At 38.4% G+C, this 20,948-nt stretch overlaps 1 protein-coding gene across 9 annotated transcripts in view; it reads left to right on the forward strand.

The window, feature by feature from the left end:
• PLA2G4B (phospholipase A2 group IVB) overlaps nucleotides 1-20,948 on the forward strand; it is a 47,211-nt gene that overhangs the window by 21,000 nt on the left and 5,263 nt on the right. For 6 of the 9 annotated variants that reach the window (XM_042814954.1, XM_042814953.1, XM_042814959.1 and 3 more), the window contains 18 exons: nucleotides 4,202-4,274; nucleotides 4,986-5,162; nucleotides 5,786-5,922; nucleotides 6,596-6,727; nucleotides 7,974-8,032; nucleotides 9,541-9,583; nucleotides 10,748-10,811; nucleotides 11,218-11,345; nucleotides 11,469-11,579; nucleotides 12,593-12,630; nucleotides 13,522-13,657; nucleotides 14,630-14,766; nucleotides 14,980-15,202; nucleotides 15,809-15,926; nucleotides 16,974-17,111; nucleotides 17,387-17,491; nucleotides 18,032-18,217; nucleotides 20,638-20,804. In XM_042814954.1, coding sequence (XP_042670888.1) covers nucleotides 4,202-4,274; nucleotides 4,986-5,162; nucleotides 5,786-5,922; nucleotides 6,596-6,727; nucleotides 7,974-8,032; nucleotides 9,541-9,583; nucleotides 10,748-10,811; nucleotides 11,218-11,345; nucleotides 11,469-11,579; nucleotides 12,593-12,630; nucleotides 13,522-13,657; nucleotides 14,630-14,766; nucleotides 14,980-15,202; nucleotides 15,809-15,926; nucleotides 16,974-17,111; nucleotides 17,387-17,491; nucleotides 18,032-18,217; nucleotides 20,638-20,804 — 2,172 coding nt within the window. Of the gene's footprint in view, nucleotides 1-671; nucleotides 875-4,201; nucleotides 4,275-4,985; nucleotides 5,163-5,785; nucleotides 5,923-6,595; nucleotides 6,728-7,973; nucleotides 8,033-9,540; nucleotides 9,584-10,747; nucleotides 10,812-11,217; nucleotides 11,346-11,468; nucleotides 11,580-12,592; nucleotides 12,631-13,521; nucleotides 13,658-14,629; nucleotides 14,767-14,979; nucleotides 15,203-15,808; nucleotides 15,927-16,973; nucleotides 17,112-17,386; nucleotides 17,492-18,031; nucleotides 18,218-20,637; nucleotides 20,805-20,948 lie in introns of all 9 variants that reach the window. The other 3 variants (XM_042814960.1, XM_042814961.1, XM_042814958.1) reach the window with 2 other exon arrangements.

Raw genomic sequence — 20,948 nt, forward strand, 5'->3', positions numbered from 1 at the left:
TCGAACCATGGAATATTTTTTTTCTATAAGATACTCAGAAACAGTACAAATCCCTGAGGCAATCACCCATACAGGTAAAGAGAAGACTGGTAGAGTATAAGGACGGTCCATCCCAAACCTACTGTGACTCTTGAAACAATCCATCACTGAAAACATGAAATTACAATAAATACTCATAAACAAAATTAGATTTTCTTTCTAAAAGTTCAACTTCCAATGCCCTCAGCCCACGTTATGTATTAAAGAATCTGTGTGGGAGAGTGTTTTGGAATCAGGCTGATCAAAAGAAGGTCAAAAAGTGTTGTGGGTTGTTGTTTTTTTTAAGTTTTTCGCTTTACCCTTAATTTAATAAACTACCTCCAAACTGTAGTTGAAGTAAACCATCGTTATCTAAGATAAAAGAAATGATCAGAGTATGCCAAATGATCATATACGGTGTGAGATCCGTTACATAAGATATTGCACTGCTTGTAGAATGCCACTGGAGAGAGAAAAAATAATGCATGGAAAGAAGTAATGATTTGCGCCTTAAAAATACTGACAAAACTGAGAGAAAACTCTAAAACTTATTCAGAGGATGCCAAAAGACAGGGTACAAACTTTTCTTATAAAACTCTTCATATAGCCTGTTGATATGGCATGGTGGTAACTCTACTTTGTTAACTGCTTAGATTTGGAGTTGGGGAAGCGCAACACTGAGATTCCAGTTAGACTTCCAACATGTACAAACCAATGGTGATGGGAGGAGTTTCCCAGGTTGTCAAGCTCTGCAGAAACTATTCTCCTAGAAGAATAATTTACTAGTGAATGAGGCCTTGTTCTGGGAGCAGCATGGTGGGGCAATAAGGAGTGAAATCAAGGATGTGAGCTGTTGGTAGGTTTTGCTTCTTTCATTGCCATCTGAAAACTGTCTCAGTAGGCTTTTCATTATTAATGAGCTTTGAGAAGCTCATATATTCTCAAAGTTCTCTTTTTGGGATGAAACCCTGAAGTGACTAACTGCCTGTAAACAGTAGAGAAGGCTAATTATGTGTCCTCCTGAAGCTGACAGGCATATGACTATTCCCTGGAAGCCAGACAGTAGGCCAGCCAATGTGTTATTACAATCATCACTGCAAGGCTGGAAACAGATGTGAATTTTCAGTTTGCTTAGGGTTTTACACAATTGTAGCTAGTTTTATCTGCTCGGGTTTTCCCTATTTTAGACTTGAAATGGTCCCTTCAAAACTTTCTCTAAGAGTACAGAAATGTAATTTAATGCTAAATGCCATCAAATGAAAAGAAGATTTTTCAATGCATTTTGTTTAAATACTCTTTGGGAATTTGGACATGCCACTATTTGTTGGTCTGGAGTGTTGTTGTCTAGGATGCAGACATACACAGGCAGCTGAGTCCTGCACTCTATTGTTGGCTTCAATGTGGCACTATTAATTTTCCAGCAAATAAGGATGGTTGTATTTCTAGGCAAAAATAGAGTGATGTGCCTCAATGAAGACTACATTTGACACTGCATGTTTCCAGAAGCATTATGTTGGTCTCTGTGAGCCTATACAGGAAACTCTGGTTCTCACAAGAAAGTAAGGAACAAGATCAGTAGAACTGCAAGTAAATAACTCCAGAAGAGCTGTCTGGATATAACACTCATGCTTAGCAATTCGTATTAATAGCAATATTGCACTTTGCTTTTCAAGTTATGAAAACAGCAAATGAAAAGGTGTTTTAGAGCACTAGCACTTTTGAACAAGGGTGTTATTTTGGCCCATCTAAATCAGACCCCTGCTGGGCTACTCTGGACTGTTATAAAGGGAAATGAGCTCAGCCTTTTTCTGATGAAAAAGAGAATTAGCTCAATTCTCAATGGCTACCACAATCTGCAGAAACTGCAGCCTTGGGAGCAGGATGTTCTTCTTGCTTTCCATGGGAATTCGCAGTCTGTAGGATTTGTTACAGCCATCTTTACCCATCTGAACCTGTTTATCTCTTCCCTGCAACAACGGAAGGGCTATGCTGCACCAAATCTGAAGAAATTTAGTCACCTTAGATGATTTTTCATTAAATGAAGTGCTTGCTGCTGAAAGGGGAAGAGAGGAGGTATGAAGCTTTCTGGCTGTAGTGGGAGAAGATGCAAAAGCATGACACCTATCACAACTAAGAGTAGCTGATAATGAGCTGCAGATGAATCTTTTTGTAAGAAATTAGGAAATTTTCATCATGTAAGGTTCAGAGAAAATTATATACCAGCATCTATTTTTCCAGTGAAGGCGAAATCTGAGAATGAATGATTTGGGCTTCCATTGAGCAAGGGGAAGTTGATTACAAAACAGCACAGAATTAACATATTAATTAAAAACAGTCAGCCCTGTAATTGGCTACATAATCCAATATTTCATGTTAATGAAACCCACTAGGAATGCTGAGTGTTCCAGTCGGTACTTCTATGTTTAATAGCTATTTGCGTAGGAAAATTAAAGTCTAATTCTTTCAGTGGGCTACAAGAATAGTTTAGAATTGTCCTCACTGGAACTTGAAGTGTCCATAATGTGTTAAACTCGTAAGGTTCAAAATATTTCAGTTTCAAACTGGAAGAAAACATGATAGGAATGGTTCTTGTTCCACAAAAACAAATGTGCTTTGCATTTCTATACAGAAGGTGTTTCAATCAACCATTAAGGTCCAAGAGACAGTAATTTGTGATTTTGCACTGGTTTACCAACAGCATTTTTCTGTTTAGATGACTCTTGAATATCAACCTGAATTTAAAAAAATAGACTTTGTAAAATTTAATATAAAGCCTTATCTGAGTGTGCTAATTTACAGTTAAAATTGTGTCCATTTCATATAATGCTATTTGCCTCTAAAAAATGTTGAATTAAACTGAATGAAGGCAATTCTCATTTCTGATTTAAAAAAAAAAAAAAAAAAAAAAGTCCAGTATTTTCCACCCCATTTAAAAGGAGTTTCAAATTTAGTATAATGACTATTTCTAGAGAAGTTCTCCCTTCCTCATCTCCTGGTGTGTCTGAAGTTAATCATTTCAGTGTCAAGAAAATTAATCATGGTGCTACTTTTAAAAAAATTTATTTATATTGTTGCAGTGTAGTGGGATACTCTGGTTTAGACAAACAGATGTCTTGTTTCAATCAGTCTGTAGTTTAAAGTACCATGAAAGCTAATGGAGTGTTTTTAGCATGATTTGTCCCTGTTCTAATTTGTTAATGAGAGAGAGAGACTGTTTGTTATTTTTGCTTGAAAATAAATTTTAAATGTTCCAATTCGGAGAGCTAAAAAAAAACGGAAATATTTTCCTTTAATTAAGTTTATTGCATCTGCATATGTGTGTTCATTCAGGCTTACTGAAACATTTTTTGAAAGCACTGAGTATTTTTTGAGTAGCTGGGAAGCTTGACTCGTGAGAGTTTGGAACAAGTAACTTGAAATAAACATTGCCCTGTTATCTTGTTTCTGATAGGAATAAATCTCATACCTGAAAGAGGACTGGTCACGTTTCCATTAGATGAATTCAAGATACCTAATGATGTAGGATTCTGTGATATTACACCTGTAAATCAGGGCACTATTTTTCCTTCATCTGAAGGGCTTCTGCTGGGCATATAGTCCACCTAGAGCCTGTAATGCAGTCCACTAGATGCCTATTGCTGAACTTGGCCTACTTATAAACATAATGAAAATCTAGTCCTACTTGGGATGTGAGATTGGAAGCTTTTAAATATGGTTGGTAACTGCCATATCTAGAGCCAGAATCAGTACTGAGCCCAGACCCAGGCAGGCAGCTGCAAGTTCCTAGTGTTGCCTTCCAAAGGCCCAGTTTTGACCCAGCTGTGGCATAAGTTCCTCTGCGGGTTGGCAGAACAGTCATCACCACAACCATGTATATACCAGATTGTTTGTAAAGGGACATTTTTGGGTGACTACAGGAGCTTCCTATAGCGTTATATGAGCTGCTGTCTTCTTTCTTTCTCTGTCTTCATTTATTCAAGCTACTCAGCAAATAGTCTGCAGATAATCATCAAATAGTGGGTAATCGTGCTTTCATCTTAGCATGGCATGCTTCCACTGAAAGGTGACCTCCTCACTTCAAACAGGCAAACAGCAAGGACAGACAGTCCTCTGTACGGTTCAAAATACGTATGATTTCTGTAGGATGAGCTGACAAAACTCATTGCATTTGTTTTCTCTGCAGATGAAGATTTGTCCCATCTACATGCTTTCTGTAAGAATCATACAAGCCAGGAACATCAAGTCAAGAGACCTATGTGAGTTGTGGTTTGCTTGTGTTTTTAGTCACCTCTAGAGTTTACACAGTGAGCAATGTTCCTACGTTCTGAAGGTATACAAATAACATATACGCATAAAGCAGAGCAATAGAAATACTAACATCAGGGCTGTAATTAGATCAAATGCCTGAGGTATCATTAGTTTAGAGGCCAGATCTATTGGCATTTCAGAGAAACTGTAAAATCCAAGACTTCCAGCTGAACTTTCTGAACCAGTAAGGGAAAGTAGACCATGTGAGGGAACTGCAGCCTATACATTTTCTTACAGTCAAAAGTCAATTAGGGAATTTCAGACCTTCTAAAGAGTGTCATCTGGGATGTTTCATGTTAAATAATGTTCCTAAGTTTTTGACTAAGGAGAACCCGTGTAGACCCTGCCCTAACCACATTCTGAATGTGCAGGCAAAACAGACTTTTCTGTCTACTTTTTTATTCCACTTTCTTTAACTTCTTATCTCACTCTCATAGCCTCCTATGGCTCATTCTCAGGGTGCCTGATGGATCAGCCATTCAGCTGTCTTTTTTTGCAGTCTTCTATGTGCTCCTCAGCCAGCAAAAAGACCTCAAGCTGCCTTTTCTTATACTCTCACTGTACTTCAGGTATTATGTCCAGAGGTGGACACCAGAATGGCCATAGTGACAAGGCCTGTATTTGAGTCTCAATGACCTGTTCTGTCTACTCTATTGAAGGGACAGTTCCACTTTCCTGCCAAAACCTTGCGGGGCATTGTTATTCACTGCTTGATACCAGTCTGAAGTATTTAGGCCTCTCGGGCTGCAGTAGACGTCTTCAGTCAAGTCCAGACTCCAGCTCTGAAAGACATCAACTTGGAGATTTCTTTTCACACCGCTGTCAAGCTCCACAAAGTAAATGTGCTTTCCGACCTTGCTTTTCCCAAAGGACAGCTGCTCCAGACACTGACCACACTAACCATAAAAAATGGGTTTAGGCTGGAATTGAGAAGATTTCCAACCTGTTTTTCAGCCTACAGTGGCCTGTAACTGCAACAGATGTTCCCCAGTAGCTAACCCTTCTAGACAGCAGTCATGTCCCCCCGTGTTTGCGTTATGAAACTGAGCAAGCCAGTCTCATGTCATCTTGTCTATAATATGTGTTTTCCTTTCCTGTAACCATCCTAATTGTCCTTTTTGGAACTAGCATTAGTTTCAGTTAAACTTTTAAACACAATTGACTGGAATGGTAGGGAATATGCCTGATGAATGGTTAGTGGGCTCTTTTCTACTTCTTTCTCTTCACATGGGAAACACTGCTCTCAGTGTATCTTGTGTGTGCATGCGTGCATGTGATATTTGCCATTTGTAGCTACCCAGAAATCAGTTTGTATACCAAGATCCTTGGTTGCTTCCAACCAGTGATCTCTTTATTTATTATTATTATTACTTTTTAAAGTATTTATTATTCCCCAGAATCATGGCCTTGCCCATCTATAATATTGGCGTCTGGATTTTATTTTATTTTTCTGCTGCAGTGACTGCATCAGACTGCTATGTGCGCTTGTGGCTGCCATCTGCTTCAAATGAAAAGCTTCAGACCAAAACTATCAAGAATTCGGACAACCCTGTCTGGAATGAGACTTTCTACTTTAGGATCCAGAGAGAAGTTGAGGTATTTTAAAAAAAAATGGAAATTTTACAATTTTGAATTGCTGGGAGTCCACAATTGACTCCTCGTTGATCAAATGTGCTAAATAACTTAAGACATCGCTTATGAGATGGAATTTCCACCTGATTTGTTAGCACAAAACAGCAGATACGCAGAGTAGCATTCCCCTCAACAAGTAGACATCTGTGATTTAAATTCCTATATCTGAGCTAGTCTGAATTCCCTATGTTGTCTCCTGAGGGATATAAGTACTGCTGTAGCATGTCTCATCTCTGGGCTATTTTGAATGGTTAGAGTACAACGAGTATTTCATCTGTTGGTTTTAAGGGAAGGATAGAGGAGTTGCTGCATAGTTAATAGAACTTTGAGGATGAACAAACTTAATAAGTGCATTCTTTGGGTAGGTTATCAGAAGTGGTGCAGAGCACCAAACATCTTCTCTGTCTTGGAATAGTGAGATTGCTGATGGCTGTTGTCTTCTACTCCATGATATATTTCCCAGGGCTGGATTTTAATGATTCAGTTCCACATTACCAGACTCCTGAAAGCACAGGTTCCATTATTCATACCACTGTGCTAGTCAATCAGCTACAAAAGTCTGTAATCATTTTATTTAAATTTTTTCCTGAAAACAGCAGGTCAATAAGAGTTCGTATTTATTTTCTTCTACTACCAGAACATTTTAGAATTGGCGGTGTGTGACGAAGATCCACTCACCAAAGATGACATGCAGTTCACAGTTCTTTTTAATATTGCTAGAGTCAGACCTGGAGAAAGAGTCCGTGAGAAGTTTGCTTTGAAATCAGAGGTAAGGTCTGAAAATACATGGAATTATTTACTTTCCATGTTGGCTTTTGTGTTAGATAGAATGTGGGTCTGCATCATCAATATCTCAAGTCAGTTATCATTGTGGTAGATTCTTGTGACTTTATTAATCTGTTTTCACAGATTCAGAAAATGAAGCGTGTTCTATACTGTGCCACCATCTCTGTGCAGGCGAAATAAATGTTAATAGCTAGCATCTGTAAATACAGTCACTTTCATCATTTATAATCCCCCAAACAGCTTTCTTTTTGGCCTTGTTTCACGTTTCCTATGCTTAGAGAACATTTCCCTTTGGTGACTTCTTATTAAAAACTTGAAGATAATCAACTAATCACTTGAATTAATGATTCTTTCAGGCTTTTCCTGTTAATGTTCATATTGGATTTCTTCTGTTTATTGAGGTTTTCATAGCCAATAGGTAAGGGATGCCTGTCCTACTAGTATTTTTTAATAAGGAAGAGAGTTGTCCAGTGAACAAAACTGGGATAGTTCTGTGACAGTTCCTGGGCTTCTGTGAGTTATGGCTGAGGTACTGCTGTACACTTCCAATAGTAAAGAGACAGTCCATAACAGAGCTTCAGCTACTTCCTGAATGCTGAGAGCTCTTAACAGGGATTCCCGCCATGACTCTGCAGGCTGGTGGAATGCACTTCTCAGCCACTCACTGAATCACTGGGAAATGTTAATGATTCAATAACCTCCTTGGTTGGGAGTGTTCTTCTCCCCTTCATCTCTGCTGGATTCAACATGAATGTAATTTAAATGGAAATGACAGCAGAATTTGTCACGTTTGTTATTGAGTGTCAACGCTTTTATGCTGGGCAGACCATCTTCGCAGAAATTCATTTTATTTCTGTTTTATCCAAGCTTTTCCACTCTAGGTCTTTGTAAATTGTATAGTTCTACATATCCCACAGTGGTAGAGTATTAGTCTTACATGCATTTCCTGCAATCTCAGCTTTGGAAAGAAGTGACATACAGATTATTTGGTAATGTTAACAGAAGAGACATCAGACATGATACTGAAATGCTTTTCAAGTTTCTTGTGAACGGCTCATCTCTGGAGGCGTTCTGAAGGCCAGGTTTGATGGGGGTCCTGAGCATGGCATTGGGACTGGATGGCTTTGAAGACCCTTCCCACCAAAATTCTTCTATGATTTTGGGTGTCTCTACCAGTAAACTCTTGCAGTCTCCAATAATCTGTATTTATTTTACTCTTTCATTTTTAGAAAGAGAGGTGCATTAAGAAATGGGAAAGTTTGGAAGTGGAATTCTGGATGGAAAAAATGTGAGTAAAATTACAAAGCTAAAAGGCATATATCTGCCAGGCAGTGTAATAAGAAAGCAGAAATTCTTGCAGCTCTCTTCCCAGCAGTGAGTTACTGTTCTGATTTTTTTGTTTGTTTGTTTTGCCTTAACTTCCCCAGCAAATTCTGTCTTTTAGTGTATTGTATACAAATCTTATCTTATATCCTGATTATTGTAATGCAGTAACATTGGCAGGATTCAGTAACTTGCACATGAGATGCATACAAGACATAACACTGTAACAGCTATTATCACTAATTTAATAATGCCATGAACACCATGATGTTTCTAAAAGACCAGAAAACAAAATGTACGTGGAGTGGTGTAGACAGCGTTAGATAGATCGTTAGGTGATAGCTTAGTTAAACTACAAAAACATGCAATCTGCAAATAATACAATTACAATCCCTCCCTCTTCAAAGTGATAATCAACATTGTAGGAGAACAAATTCAGTAAGATAAACTTCTCTCTCTTTTAAATGCTTTTGGAAGTAATATAGTCCATTTAAAACTGACTAAATGCATGATTAGAACAGGCAGCTGTGAGTTGGAAAACACTCAGAAAATCTATTCTTTTATGAGGGACACCTTAAGAGCTAGTGTAAGTATCTCCTGCACGTGTGGAGTCAGTCTCAACCAGATTGAAGTTCAGAGTAAGAAGCAGTTCTTAGGAGTTGGACTGAGCAAATGCAGACTAGAAATAAATGGAAGATTTTTCACAGCTCAAGTTACTAGAGGTGTAGGGGATTCTCCATTTTTGGAAGTGAAACCAAGTTGTTTGAAGATAAATGCATTCTGCAGAAGTTAGAGAGCTGGATGTGCTGCTTTGTAAAATATCCTCGACTTTGTAGATGGTCAAAGATCACGTTCTGCATAACTTCAGTGGTCCTTTCAGATCTATGAAAGCAGTTAGGAATGTGTGCAACTTGGTGCCATTGGAATATTAGCTGTAATGAGAGGTTCTGTTAGTAGACTCTATAGTTATTTAATTCCATGAGTAACTCCAACCATTCAGTGACAGATCTGGGTCTTGCAAGGTGAGATGTTAGGGACAAAGTTTTTGTTACTTACCTTACACACGTATAGCCCAATGGGAGCCAATTTTAATTTGCCTTTCTCTGGGACCAGTTGTGAATTATTGTCTAGATCAGTCAAAGATGTCTTTCCTAAAAAGTATTTGGAGAGTACATTATTAGTCATCTTTGCTTTTCCCCAAGCCATGTGGCCGTTTGGTAAGGGCAGTACATGATTCCAAATTAGACGAGTTCACCTTTTTTTCTTGTAGTTTTAAGAACTGATGTTTTTATGGGCTCTTCTGTTAGGTACTGCGTTTTGGCTCATGTGTTTAGCAGATGGTCACATAGTGCACCTTTCAGAAAGTAAAGGATGGCACGAGTGTAACTATATTCAGTTTTACACAGGAAGTAATGCAACTGCTATTAAAAATACTGGATCCTCACAAATTGTTTCTTTTTTACTTCTTTTTAGTCCTGGCCCTCCAGAGTATGTCATTACCAACGATGTCCTAGTGGTAAGATTCATGTTTGAATTTAGCTTGGCGTTACTTTTCCTCTATCTCCTCTTAATCTTTTCCCTTTCTCTCCTTTTCCCTCAGCCATCTGATATTTTACAGGGAAAACATAATTGAATAGAGCATGGTCTACATTATATATTACAAATATGGGACAGTTTCCATTTGTTACGTTTCCCTCCTCATGGAATAGAAACTGTTTCTTGAAGTCCTCAAGTATCAGTATTTTGACCAGTCACAGTTTGCTAATGTTACAGAATCCATTTTTGTTGGCAAAGTGAAATATTGTGTTTCAGATAATGCAACATGGCATTTGGCAGGAAAACCAAAGGTTTTGACAGCTATGAGTCTACAGAAGACTCCAATAACTCAGAGATTATCTAATCTAACAGCTTTTTGGGACACACGCTTTTTAATAAAGAGCTATTTAAGTTGTTGAAACAGAGTCCTCTTTTGATATAAGTCAGCATGTGGTCCATTACCTATCTCCTCAGGCTGGCCAAACAGCTAAAGAGTACAAAGTACCTCATCCCAGCAACTCCAAACCTACATGTGATTTCCAGATGCTAGCCTTTAATACACCTGTGGTAAAATAGCACCTATTCTGTTCTTTGCCCCTCATTTTCTGTGTGAGGTATGAGAGCTGTAATGATTGGCATGTGTTGTTGGAAAACTGTCCTGGCATGAGTTATTAAAGGTGAACTGGAATGACTCAGGTGGAGAGTAGGATGGAATAAATCCATGATCTCCCTACATCTGGACTAGCAAGAAGATGCCTTGTAGACTAATCATGACCACAATACACAGAAATTCATCATCAAGTGGTTTCCTTCCACCTATTCTAAGTAATTACCAGATATGTATGTAGCTATGTTTGGACAGCAGAGTGTAGTTCAAAGATTCTTGATTTGAGGATAACTTGAGCAGGTATAATCACCTCTGGCAATGCACCATTGTATGGACAAGCTAGTTGTAAAGCATTACAATTGGTCTACTGTCCTGGGATAATGAATTTAATCTTCTGCTGCTAGATTGCTTCTAGCACTGAGCCCAGTTTAGCTTGATTCTGTATTATACCTAATGACTGCTTACATGATGGTTCATTTTTTTGCTGCAGTCATAGCATTTACTATTTTCACACATTTCCACTTTTGTCTTTTACAGTCCCGTGAAGTTTGGTGTTTGGAAGTACAAGTGGACCATAGTGAAAGCAGGAAATATTTGCGAGGTATGCAGATTTCTCTGAAGTTAAGATGCAACCAGATCATAAGCATTCAGGTCCAGGTAGAGGCACTTCAGGATACAGAGACAACTAATAACCTCCTAAAGGCAATAAAATTTAGTACAGTGAAAGTTCCTGAACTTGCTCTAATTTAACTCTGCATCTCTGATGTCTCTCCCTTGAAACTATCAAGTTTGGACACAGCAAATTTTGCTGGTGGAAATATGAGAGAGTGCTGACACTGGGAGCACTTCAAGCTATGGGGTAAATGCAGGAATACCAATTCTCATACCAGGGAGACTTGCCAGTGTGTGAATTTACAGAGGATTTACCACAAGAAATAAATACCAACTTTGGTAGCTGTTTTGCCTGGACAGCTCTAACATTCTCTAAACAAATCTGCTTTCACTAGAGGGTAAGAATCTTGTGCTTACGGTGCCTGCATCTCATGAAGGAACACAGAAAGCTACAGAAGACACAAATACCTTCTACTTCCATTGTGTGAAGGCTTGGGAGCCAGTTCTAAAAGCCAGGCTACAGGTAACATGTACTGGACCATACTGATTTTCATACTACCTGCTTATTTTCACTGTCATCAAAACAATGGGGAACTGGACTGTTTTCATTTTGTACGTAAAATACACCCTTTTTTGTTTTTTGCAGAAAATGTCTGATAAGGAAGATGACACAAACAATTTAAGTGACACCTTAACAGTACCACTGAAATTTCTCCCTGTTGGGCATAAAGTGAAAGTAACCCTCCCTGTAAGACATGTAAGTGCCTCACCATTTATGAGACCTTTTGGAGAGATGGGTAAAGTAACCCTCAGTATTTAACACAATGTCATTTGAAAAAGAATTCCTTTAGGCTGGGTGAATACAAGATTTCTGTGAGAAAGGGTTGGTTTTCTCAGAAGTATTAATTTTCTGTCAGTAAAATCAATAATTGGGGTTTCACCCTGACTAGTTTTAGTTGCATATGTCTAAATTTAAAGACCAACCTCTAGTACTGTTACACAGTAAAAAGAGAACGTTCAGCAGCAAGAGTTTGAGATGCCCCAGTATGTCTCTACTGTCTGTATGAAATCTGGGTGGCTAGCTCAGTCTATATACCTAAGCTTTAGGTGGAAAAAGTAAGATAACTTGACTCTTACTTCCAAAGAACAATTCTGTCACATTCCTCTATGTGTACAATGTTGATCATAAGTGGTGGACAAGTACAACTCTAAATTGCTTTAAAAGCAGAAGTAACACAGCTGTATGGACTGGTGAATCTCTAAACAATAGCTAGACATCTTTTCTCACACATTGCAGCAAATGAGAGGCAAAAGCAGGAGGAAAATTTCTTGGCAGTGTTGCTCCTATAGAAGGGAGAATGAACATTTGTTCCACAGCAGGTGATTCTTGTACCTCCTTAGCTTTTTGAAAGCATATGGTGACTTGCATTTCCTCTTAGTAACACTATCTGTAGCTGGATACTGTTCTCCATACTCAGGAATGAGAGGGTAGCTGTATGTGATACTGCTGCTGGATTAAGCTGGTTCATGGAGTGAGGTGGGAGTCCTGTTCACAGCCTGTTCAAGTAGCTCCTTCAGTGCCTCTGCCTCTTTAGAAAATGTTCGGTGTTTTTTTGCTTACCATTCCTTTCCTGACAAATTTTTCCCAAAAAACTATGTGCAAAATGGTGGGTAGTGCTGGGGCATTCAAGGAATCACTGAAAATCTAGATTTCTAAACTTTCTCTTCACGCAGTCATTTTCATTCCTGCTCACATTTCTTTTTTTACAGAATGTGCCACTGCAGTTGTACCTCCAATTGAATGACTGGTAAGGAGACTATTTTATTCTTTGAAAGTTTTATTGCTCTTTGAACAGTGTATTCTGGAGCAGAGAATCCTTCATTTAGATACAAGGAATGCAAAAGACTTCGGGCAAAATATGTCAAGAGTTAAGTCATCATAAAACAGTCACCACAACAGAGCAAAGTTAGATGCCTCTGGGGCAAGAGTCATGCTAAGATGCCTCCTCCCCCTACCTTGAAAAAAAAAAAAAAGAGAGAGAATTTTAAAGGAACTTAGTCAGATGTCTTTTGCTTCAAAGAACCAAAGACTGAGATTGGAGACTTCTTCCAAAGGGATAAGCAGGAAAAGGCAGAGGGAGAAGGAAATTTGACTTGAGCAAAACATCCAGATTCTGTACATTACTCAAACTGCATAAGTATTCCTGAGAGAATATGTTTGTGGAACCAGTGATATGAATAAAAATAAGCATCATTTAGGGAAGATGAAACATTAAACATTAAAATAATGAGACAGACAACAAATGTAAACAAAATTGTTTGAAAATGTCTTTCATCATACCATTTCGATGGAGATCCATGGTAAAATCCCTTTGAAAGAACTCGTTAGGTTCAGATGAACCTTTGCTTAGATCTGTGAAGGAAACATAGAAAGAATTAAGCCAACACTGCTACTGAAGGATATGTAGAAGTCTTTCTCTTTCTTATTTGCTGTTCTAAGCTGGTAGTAAAACTTAGACTTGAGACCATGTAGAAGCAAAACAGTTGATTTCTTTGCCACTGGAATCTGCGTTTCTGCCTGTAAATCTGAACAGCGTATCATGATCCTTTATGGTGTTTAATAGACTACAGTTGCTGAAAATAGACTCATATGCATTTTCAATCCTAATCCAGTGCCTCTGGATTTATTTGTGTTGCAGCACAGAAAAACTTGATGTGCGCTTAGGATACGATCTGTGCCAAGAAGAGCAGGAATTCTTGCAAAAAAGGAAGAGAGTGGTTGCCAGTGCCCTGAAAAGGGTTTTTCATCTGGAAAGAGATCTACATGAACATGAGGTCTGTGAGCTGGAATCCAAGCATAGGGTGTGGGCCTATTGAATTAGGATTGATGCAACTCCCCACAAACCTTCTAGTAATTTTTGCATGCTGATGACAAACCCATTGATTTGAATGGCAACATGACTGAAGTTCTCAGAGTGGCATATCCCATACTCATCTAAAATTTCAACTTAGCTATTCAGGCTTTCATATTCTTCAATAGGTCAAATTCCCGAAGTTATAATATATCTTTCTTCAAGGCCAGAGTTTCCAACAATGTGGTGCAGTGTGTTGACACAAAATGAGACATTGGTACATTTTGTGAGATGACAGACAACCAGGCAAACCCAAAATAAATAGGAAAACAGGAGTATTTGAAATTGACTTTAAGTGGAAATTTATGAAATCATTGTAATGTTCCTTCTTTAGGATTACATATTTTTTTCATTTTCCAAACACTTTTCACAAAAAGTGGAAATATTTCAGGATGGAGAAAGAGCCCTTTCTAACAAATTCCAGCTGAAGTACATTCTGTTGCCAAGATCCAGGGTGAAATTTAAAGTGAACATTTATATTCTTGATGTAGTTTTATTTGTTGAATGGATGCTGTCCAAAGAATCATTCTTTTAATTAATATATTTTTTTTTCTAAATCCTATTCATGACTTCCTTGAATCCATTCTTAATTACATTTGCTGCAGTTTTATTATTTATAGTTGTATCGTTATCTGTTGTAAATAACTGCAATAAAGAGCAAAGGGAGCAAGGAGATTTAGAATCACTGCATCTCATCCAACCTTGGAGATTGTGGAAACTCTCTGAGTATCTGGAGATTGATTAAAATAAGGTACTGGTAAAGGCTGTCTAAGCACTGATTTAATTTCAGTGTCCTCCAATGAAGTCTGAGGAGGAAATTATAAGAGCTGTAATTAGACTTTTCCAAGTAGGCAAGTGAGTAAGTTTTTGAAGATGATATTTATGTTTTGAGCAGGTCCCAGTAATAGCTGTTATGGCAACAGGAGGAGGCCTCAGAGCAATGTCAGCTATGTTTGGCCATCTCTTAGCTCTTCAGAAGCTAAATCTGTTGGACTGTGTTACCTATCTCACTGGGGCTTCTGGCTCAACATGGTGAGTAAGAGAAGATGTGACTTACTCTTGGAATGTCTGTGACGCCGCATTTCTTTCAAAGTCTCACATTGTTAATAAGTGAACATAATTCCCTGGTAAAGCTATTTACCATCGGCTCTTTAACATAACTTCTCTGCTTTGATGAGAGCACAAGGGTAAATACAGTATTTCTTACTAAGAAATAGATGATTTTCTCACATTTTTGTTCTGTAGGACCCTAGCAGACCTGTATGAACACGCAGATTGGTCACAAAAGAGTCTGGAGGGGCCACTCAGAGCAGTAAAAGCACAGGTGACAAAATGCAAGCTAAACCTTATGTCTATGGAGCATCTGAAGTATTATCACAAGGAACTTGCTGAAAGGGCAAAAGCAGGACACGTCTCATCTTTTACAACGCTGTGGTCACTTGTTCAGGAAATGTTCTTACATGGACGGGTATGTACCACACCACCAGGTATGTGGTCCTGCCACGCATTTAGGAAATATCCACTCATTTGCTTTAGCATCTCCCACTTTGATTGCATGTTACAACGTGTGGAACAAATCCAGAGGGACTGGTGCATCCCTGTATGACTTGTAAATAATGGAAAGGATTCTCTAGCCAGGACTTTCTGGAGTAGCTGATGGTTTGTCAATGCCTCTGAACCAAGGTGTCCAACAGATAATAATTTAAGTGGGCAAATATTCAGAAAGAACTGAACAATTTACCCCTGAAAAACCAAATCTTTTAATGTCTGTTTCTTTTGGGGCACTTCAGAATTAGAATAAACTGCCCTCATGTGATCATTAGTCTGAGACTTTGTAAAGATCTGTGGGATAGAGACAGTCAGCGTACTTAGATATTAATGTACAGGTTAGTAGATATCCAAAAGACAACCACGAAGGAAAGTTCAGAACGAGAAAGAAGCAGTTTTTTAAAGGAGATGTGACTCACAGATTCCTCTGAGTAATAAAATATCTGTTGTCTGTCAGTGCTCATGTAGATTGTGTCAGTGGTTTTAGCTCATGTTCACTGTGATTTTTTTTTATCCCTTTGATTAGCCAAGGAAGTACAAACTCACAGACCAGCGCAGGGCATTGGAGTATGGGCAAAACCCATTGCCCTTCTACGCAGTCCTCAATGTCAAAGAGGAAAAGTTCAGTACTTTCAAATTTAGAGGTAAGTATTCCAAGTGTTTATTCTGAGTCTTAGTAGGAAGTAAAGAGAATTTATAGGGTGGCAATGTGTATATCTCAGGGGAATACGGAAGGATTGCCTCTGTTGCTTGCCCTGACTCAAGATTCATCTTTTAATGAAGTATTTGTCTTTCTTGCAAACTGCTGGGTGTTGATTAGAAAAGGCAGATCTGCTGAAAAAAACATTCTCTGGCACAAAAAAGGCATTTCTGAAGTTGTGGGATGAAGTTCTAGTTTTGCCAAAGACACTGTGAGTGAGTGAGTGAGTGAGTGAGTGAGTGAGTGAGTGAGTGAGTGAAAGCAAATCATATGATTTTTTTTTTTTGCTTCAGTTCCACATCTATGAAATGGCTGTGATTGTTCCTTTGTTTGTAGAGATTCTATGTAGTAAAACTGTCAATTATCTAAAAGACAATCTGTGGAGTGGAGTATGATTGCTATATGGGTGTGATATGACACCCTGTAGACTATATTCAGCAAGAAATATTGAAGTAATCAGATACTAAAAAAACCCAAACATTTAATACTTAGGTTTGTGGCTGCTGTTCCACAGTAATACCTACGCAGGGCAGCTTGAATCAGGAAACTGCATGGCCATGTCCACACTGTGATGCTTTCTAATTCTGAGCTGATGTGTCTTCGAGCTTCTCTGTTGTATCATGTAGACTGACATGTTTGGTTTAGTAGATTTTTCATACTGGTCATTCCTTGAGGGTTGTATCACAGTTGTTTATTGTTTGATGATCTTGAGTTAGAGAGATAGGTGGGTTCCCAGAATCTTTATATAGCAATATGAGTCTACATTTTTAATGCTAATGTTAGACTCTTTCTGAGTTGGAAAAAGCTAGTGAGTGAATACTCTCAGTTCTTATGGAACTAGACAGTGTAGTTTGCAGTACAAACTCGTGATAGCACTGAGCTGCCGAGACCAGCAAAGTTCATGAAACCTTAGATAGCTGTATCCAAGGGGTAGGCTTTGTTTCCTTATTCTGTAGGACATTAAACATAGCATATGCCAAATCTTTTGTAGAGTGGGCTGAGTTTTCTCCCTATGAAGTGGCCATACCAAAGTACGGAGCCTCCATTCGTTCAGAATATTTTGACAGTGAGTTCTTCATGGGAAGGCGAGTGAAAAAGCTGCCAGAATCTCGGATCTGCTATCTAGAAGGTGATCTAAAGTGATACCTCTTGTTTTATTACTTTGCACTGCGTGGTGAATGGTCTGAGAGTAGTTAGCCCTTGAGGAAAAACACTGAATTGTTTTCATTATTAAGCTTCAACTCTTCTACGTAAACTATGATATAACATGGTCAATTCATACATATTCATACCAGGCCAACAGTCCATAGCATTGATACTTATAATTAAAAAAACCCAATTAGTTGAAATAGTCAACAGTTAACGTGTCGGTTCAGTATTTTTCCCATGTGATTTGACTTGCAGGTCTTTGGACAAACATCTTTACCAGGAATTTGCTGGATGGCTTGTACTGGTCCTCAAATTCAAATGAATTCTGGGAGCGATGGGCCAAAGATATGGTAGATATAGGTAAGGGTTTCAAAATCAGTATTCATTTTTGACCAGATTGTGCCTTCTGTTAAGGAGGTGAGTAAGTAAAATACATCATTGCAGCTGTTTGTGAATAATCTCTCACATGTTTTCCCTAAACTGGTATGTGTTGTATTGCATCATTCTAGACCTTCCGGTATGATTTTCACCTGTATCAGAATGATCACCTTGTGATGTTTTCCTCTTACAATTATTTTATTTTTAATTTCCAGAGGCACATTTCATGCTAGTTGCAAATGTTTTTCATTTAGAATTTATTCATGATCTGTTAAATGACTCCTGTGACTACAAATGAGAAGGGTGGCTCTTGCTTTTAGACAGAAGTACAAAGAAAGTATGTAAAAGGCAAAAGGCATGCTTGTTTTAAACAAAACCAAATATCTCTGTGTTCAAATGATCGTGCACATACATTTTTCAACAGATTGCAGGAAATATGGAGGGAAGAACAGCTAGCCAGCAGAAGTGTCTAGCAGAACAGATTACACCTATTTTTTTCTCATGATTCCTTTTCTATTTCAGAGAAACATTCTCCTGAGGAGGATACCACTATCATTGAGCCTCCATCTTGTTTGTCGGGGAAGTTGTATGAAATGTTTCAGGACATTATAACGAAGCGGCCACTACTGGGAAAGTCTCATAACTTCCTGAGAGGCTTAGAATTTCATAAGGATTATGTCCACCAGCGAAAGTTTATTGAATGGAAAGGTAACTGCAACAAAGATTTAGCTGCAGTGTGCAGGTAACATCTCAGATTGTTTTTTTTAGACTTTGGAAATCTCACTTTTAGAGATATTTGCTCGGGGTTTGGAAATCTGCTGAGATGGAACTATTTCACTGTGTGTGTTTCCTCAGAGTGACAAGTTAAAATGAATTAGTCCATGAGATGCTCTTTCACTTTTTGACGAGATTTGACGAGTCACAGCATGCTTTTCTACAGCAAGTGTGTCATTCTGCATAGGTATAGTAGTCAGAAGATTCGGAGAAATGTGAATTCTTTTTGAGGTCAATAAGCAGAGGTAACACTGGAAACATAAGGCAGCAGGTTATTGTGTTGGTCAGATGAAGGAGAAGATTGGCTGCAAAAGCATGGTTGCTATGTGTATAGTATTAGATGATTTAGTCACCTGTCCTTAACCCTTCAGAAGCAGAAATAATAAAAACCAACTGTAGAAAGTTAGAGCCACATAGATTTAGATTTATATTAAAAAAAAAAAAAAAAGTGTGTAGATTTGATGTATAAATTAAACATTAATTTTCTATGGCCTGTGCTCTGCAGGTGAACAAACAAGTGAAGTCATGGTTGTTTTACCTCAAAAACCATGAAAGTCTATGAAATGATATGCAGATAATGGAACTGAGCCTTTGAGCACCATAAATCTTCCTGTAATCCAGTCTTCATTTATGCCTTGAGCAGGTAGCAGTGTGGGAGGGTCTTACATTATTAATCTGATTTTAGCAACGAAATATGTGCTTCTCTGAGTCCTTCCCTTTTGCAGTTTGTGTTTTGTCTCCTCTGTTCCATGTAAGTTGCTACACCTTTTATGCCTGGCTGCCATTGCTACCTGAAATTTGCTGACAAGTGGCAAGAGGTGTGGAGCTTTTAGGGCCTGCAGAGTACTAAATGCTTTTCAGAAATGATAGTCTAATAGTAGGTGAAGTCTCAGGAATACAGCTCTGTCTTAAATACTTCCCCAGAGCTCAGATTAACCGAAACATTAAAAAGATTCATTAAATGGCAAGTGCAAAGCTCAGTTTTGGTGGTGATAAATTTGAGAACTCATAGCAGGCAATCATAGTAATACATTTATGGTAGTTTGTGCTGCTGAGGGAATTTCTGAGGAAGCACTTCTTCAGAGTCCCTTTTTGAAGGAAGTAGAGTTTTAAAATGGAAGTAGAGACTCTCCCGAGGAAAAGTCTGATCTTTAATTCATTTATGAAGCCATGAATAAATGCTGCACAGTTTTGTGTCCATGATAAGATATTGGGTGTAGTGAAATTTCAACTTAAAATATTCACCAGGCCAAATAGAATTAAAAAGTACATTCTGTTTCTTCTTTGAGGAGGCAAGCAAAGAACTCTCAGTGCACCAGAATCCCATCATCCATAAATGCTAAAAGAAGCAAATAATTTTGTAAAGATCTGACACTAAGGGAATGAAAAAAATATGAGTTATTACTTCAAGATGCTGTCAAATGTTCCAGGCTATGGAATGAGCTGGAATTATTCTGCACAGTTTAAATCAACACTACAGAATGAGGCCAAGGAGGCAGAAAGATGTGCAGTATTTCTGCAATCAACATTTTTTTTAAATGCCTAAGCACAGATGTTTCAAGGAATGAGGGGTCTGCTGTAGGCTTTGTTACCTCCTTTTGTCAACTTGAAGGAGTCTCTTAAAACACTATTTTGATATTTATATCACAGCAAAAGGTTTCTTGTTCCATGAGACTAGAAATGGTAGTGGGCTTGCTGTCTGCAGGGTGGCTGGTGGGTTTCAGACAGAGAAAAGAGAATCTAGCTATCAGATATTGGCTATTCATTTTAATATGTCAATTTCCATAATCTACTTTTTGCTGCTTTTAGAGTGTGTGTGAAATTTAATTAATTGAGGCAATACTTGAATACTTAAAGCTATTGGGAGAAAATCCTGTATGCACAATCTGATATTTTTTTCAACATGGCTAACATAATTTATATGAGAAGACATTGAAAGCAAGCTGAAGTCAGAGTTTTCACCTCGAGAGAAAAGTCTAAACCAGAAAATGCAGAAGTCAAAAAGGAGCAATGCAAAAGAGCAGCAATGTACTGCATTTGTTAGATTTGTTGTTACATTGTGAAATTGTTTTTGTTGTTTGCATTTTTTCCCAGTTCTTAGCAGGGGAAAAAAAATCGGCTAAAGCCTGTATTCTGTGAAAAAACAATCCCCAGAGCAGCTGTGAGGCCAGTGGAGTCTGTGTCTCACCTGTCCTCTGCCTGGCTGCCTCACAGCCTGCCTTTGTGAGGCCACGTTTGTGGGGTCGCATTATGGAGGGAGGTGAGCTTGGTCTCGATGACAAAGGGCTGCCTTTACTGTGTATCACAGCTCTTTTGATCATTGCACTGCTAACTGTATTCATAATGTTTTTCAGACACCGTGCTGGACTCGTTCCCTAACAGTCTGACGCCACTGCAGAAATATCTTTGCCTGATAGATGTTGGCTATTTCATTAACACCAGTGGTGCAGCACTTTTCAAGCCAGAGAGGAACGTAGATGTCATTATCTCACTTGATTATGGTTTGGGAAATGCGTTCAAGGTAAGAAAATCATATGATCTGCTCCTTGCAGCCCTGGTCAAATTCTTATTCTAAAGCCGTAAGAGTTCATAGCCAAATTTATATCTGATACTCAAATTATACAGTGACCAGCTACTCTAAAAGTGACTAATTGGTAAAGGTATA

The sequence above is a fragment of the Centrocercus urophasianus genome, unplaced genomic scaffold, assembly GCF_019232065.1.
Source record: "Centrocercus urophasianus isolate 14NV4802_14NV808 unplaced genomic scaffold, USGS_Curo_1.0 seq_14, whole genome shotgun sequence".
NCBI lineage: Eukaryota > Metazoa > Chordata > Aves > Galliformes > Phasianidae > Centrocercus > Centrocercus urophasianus.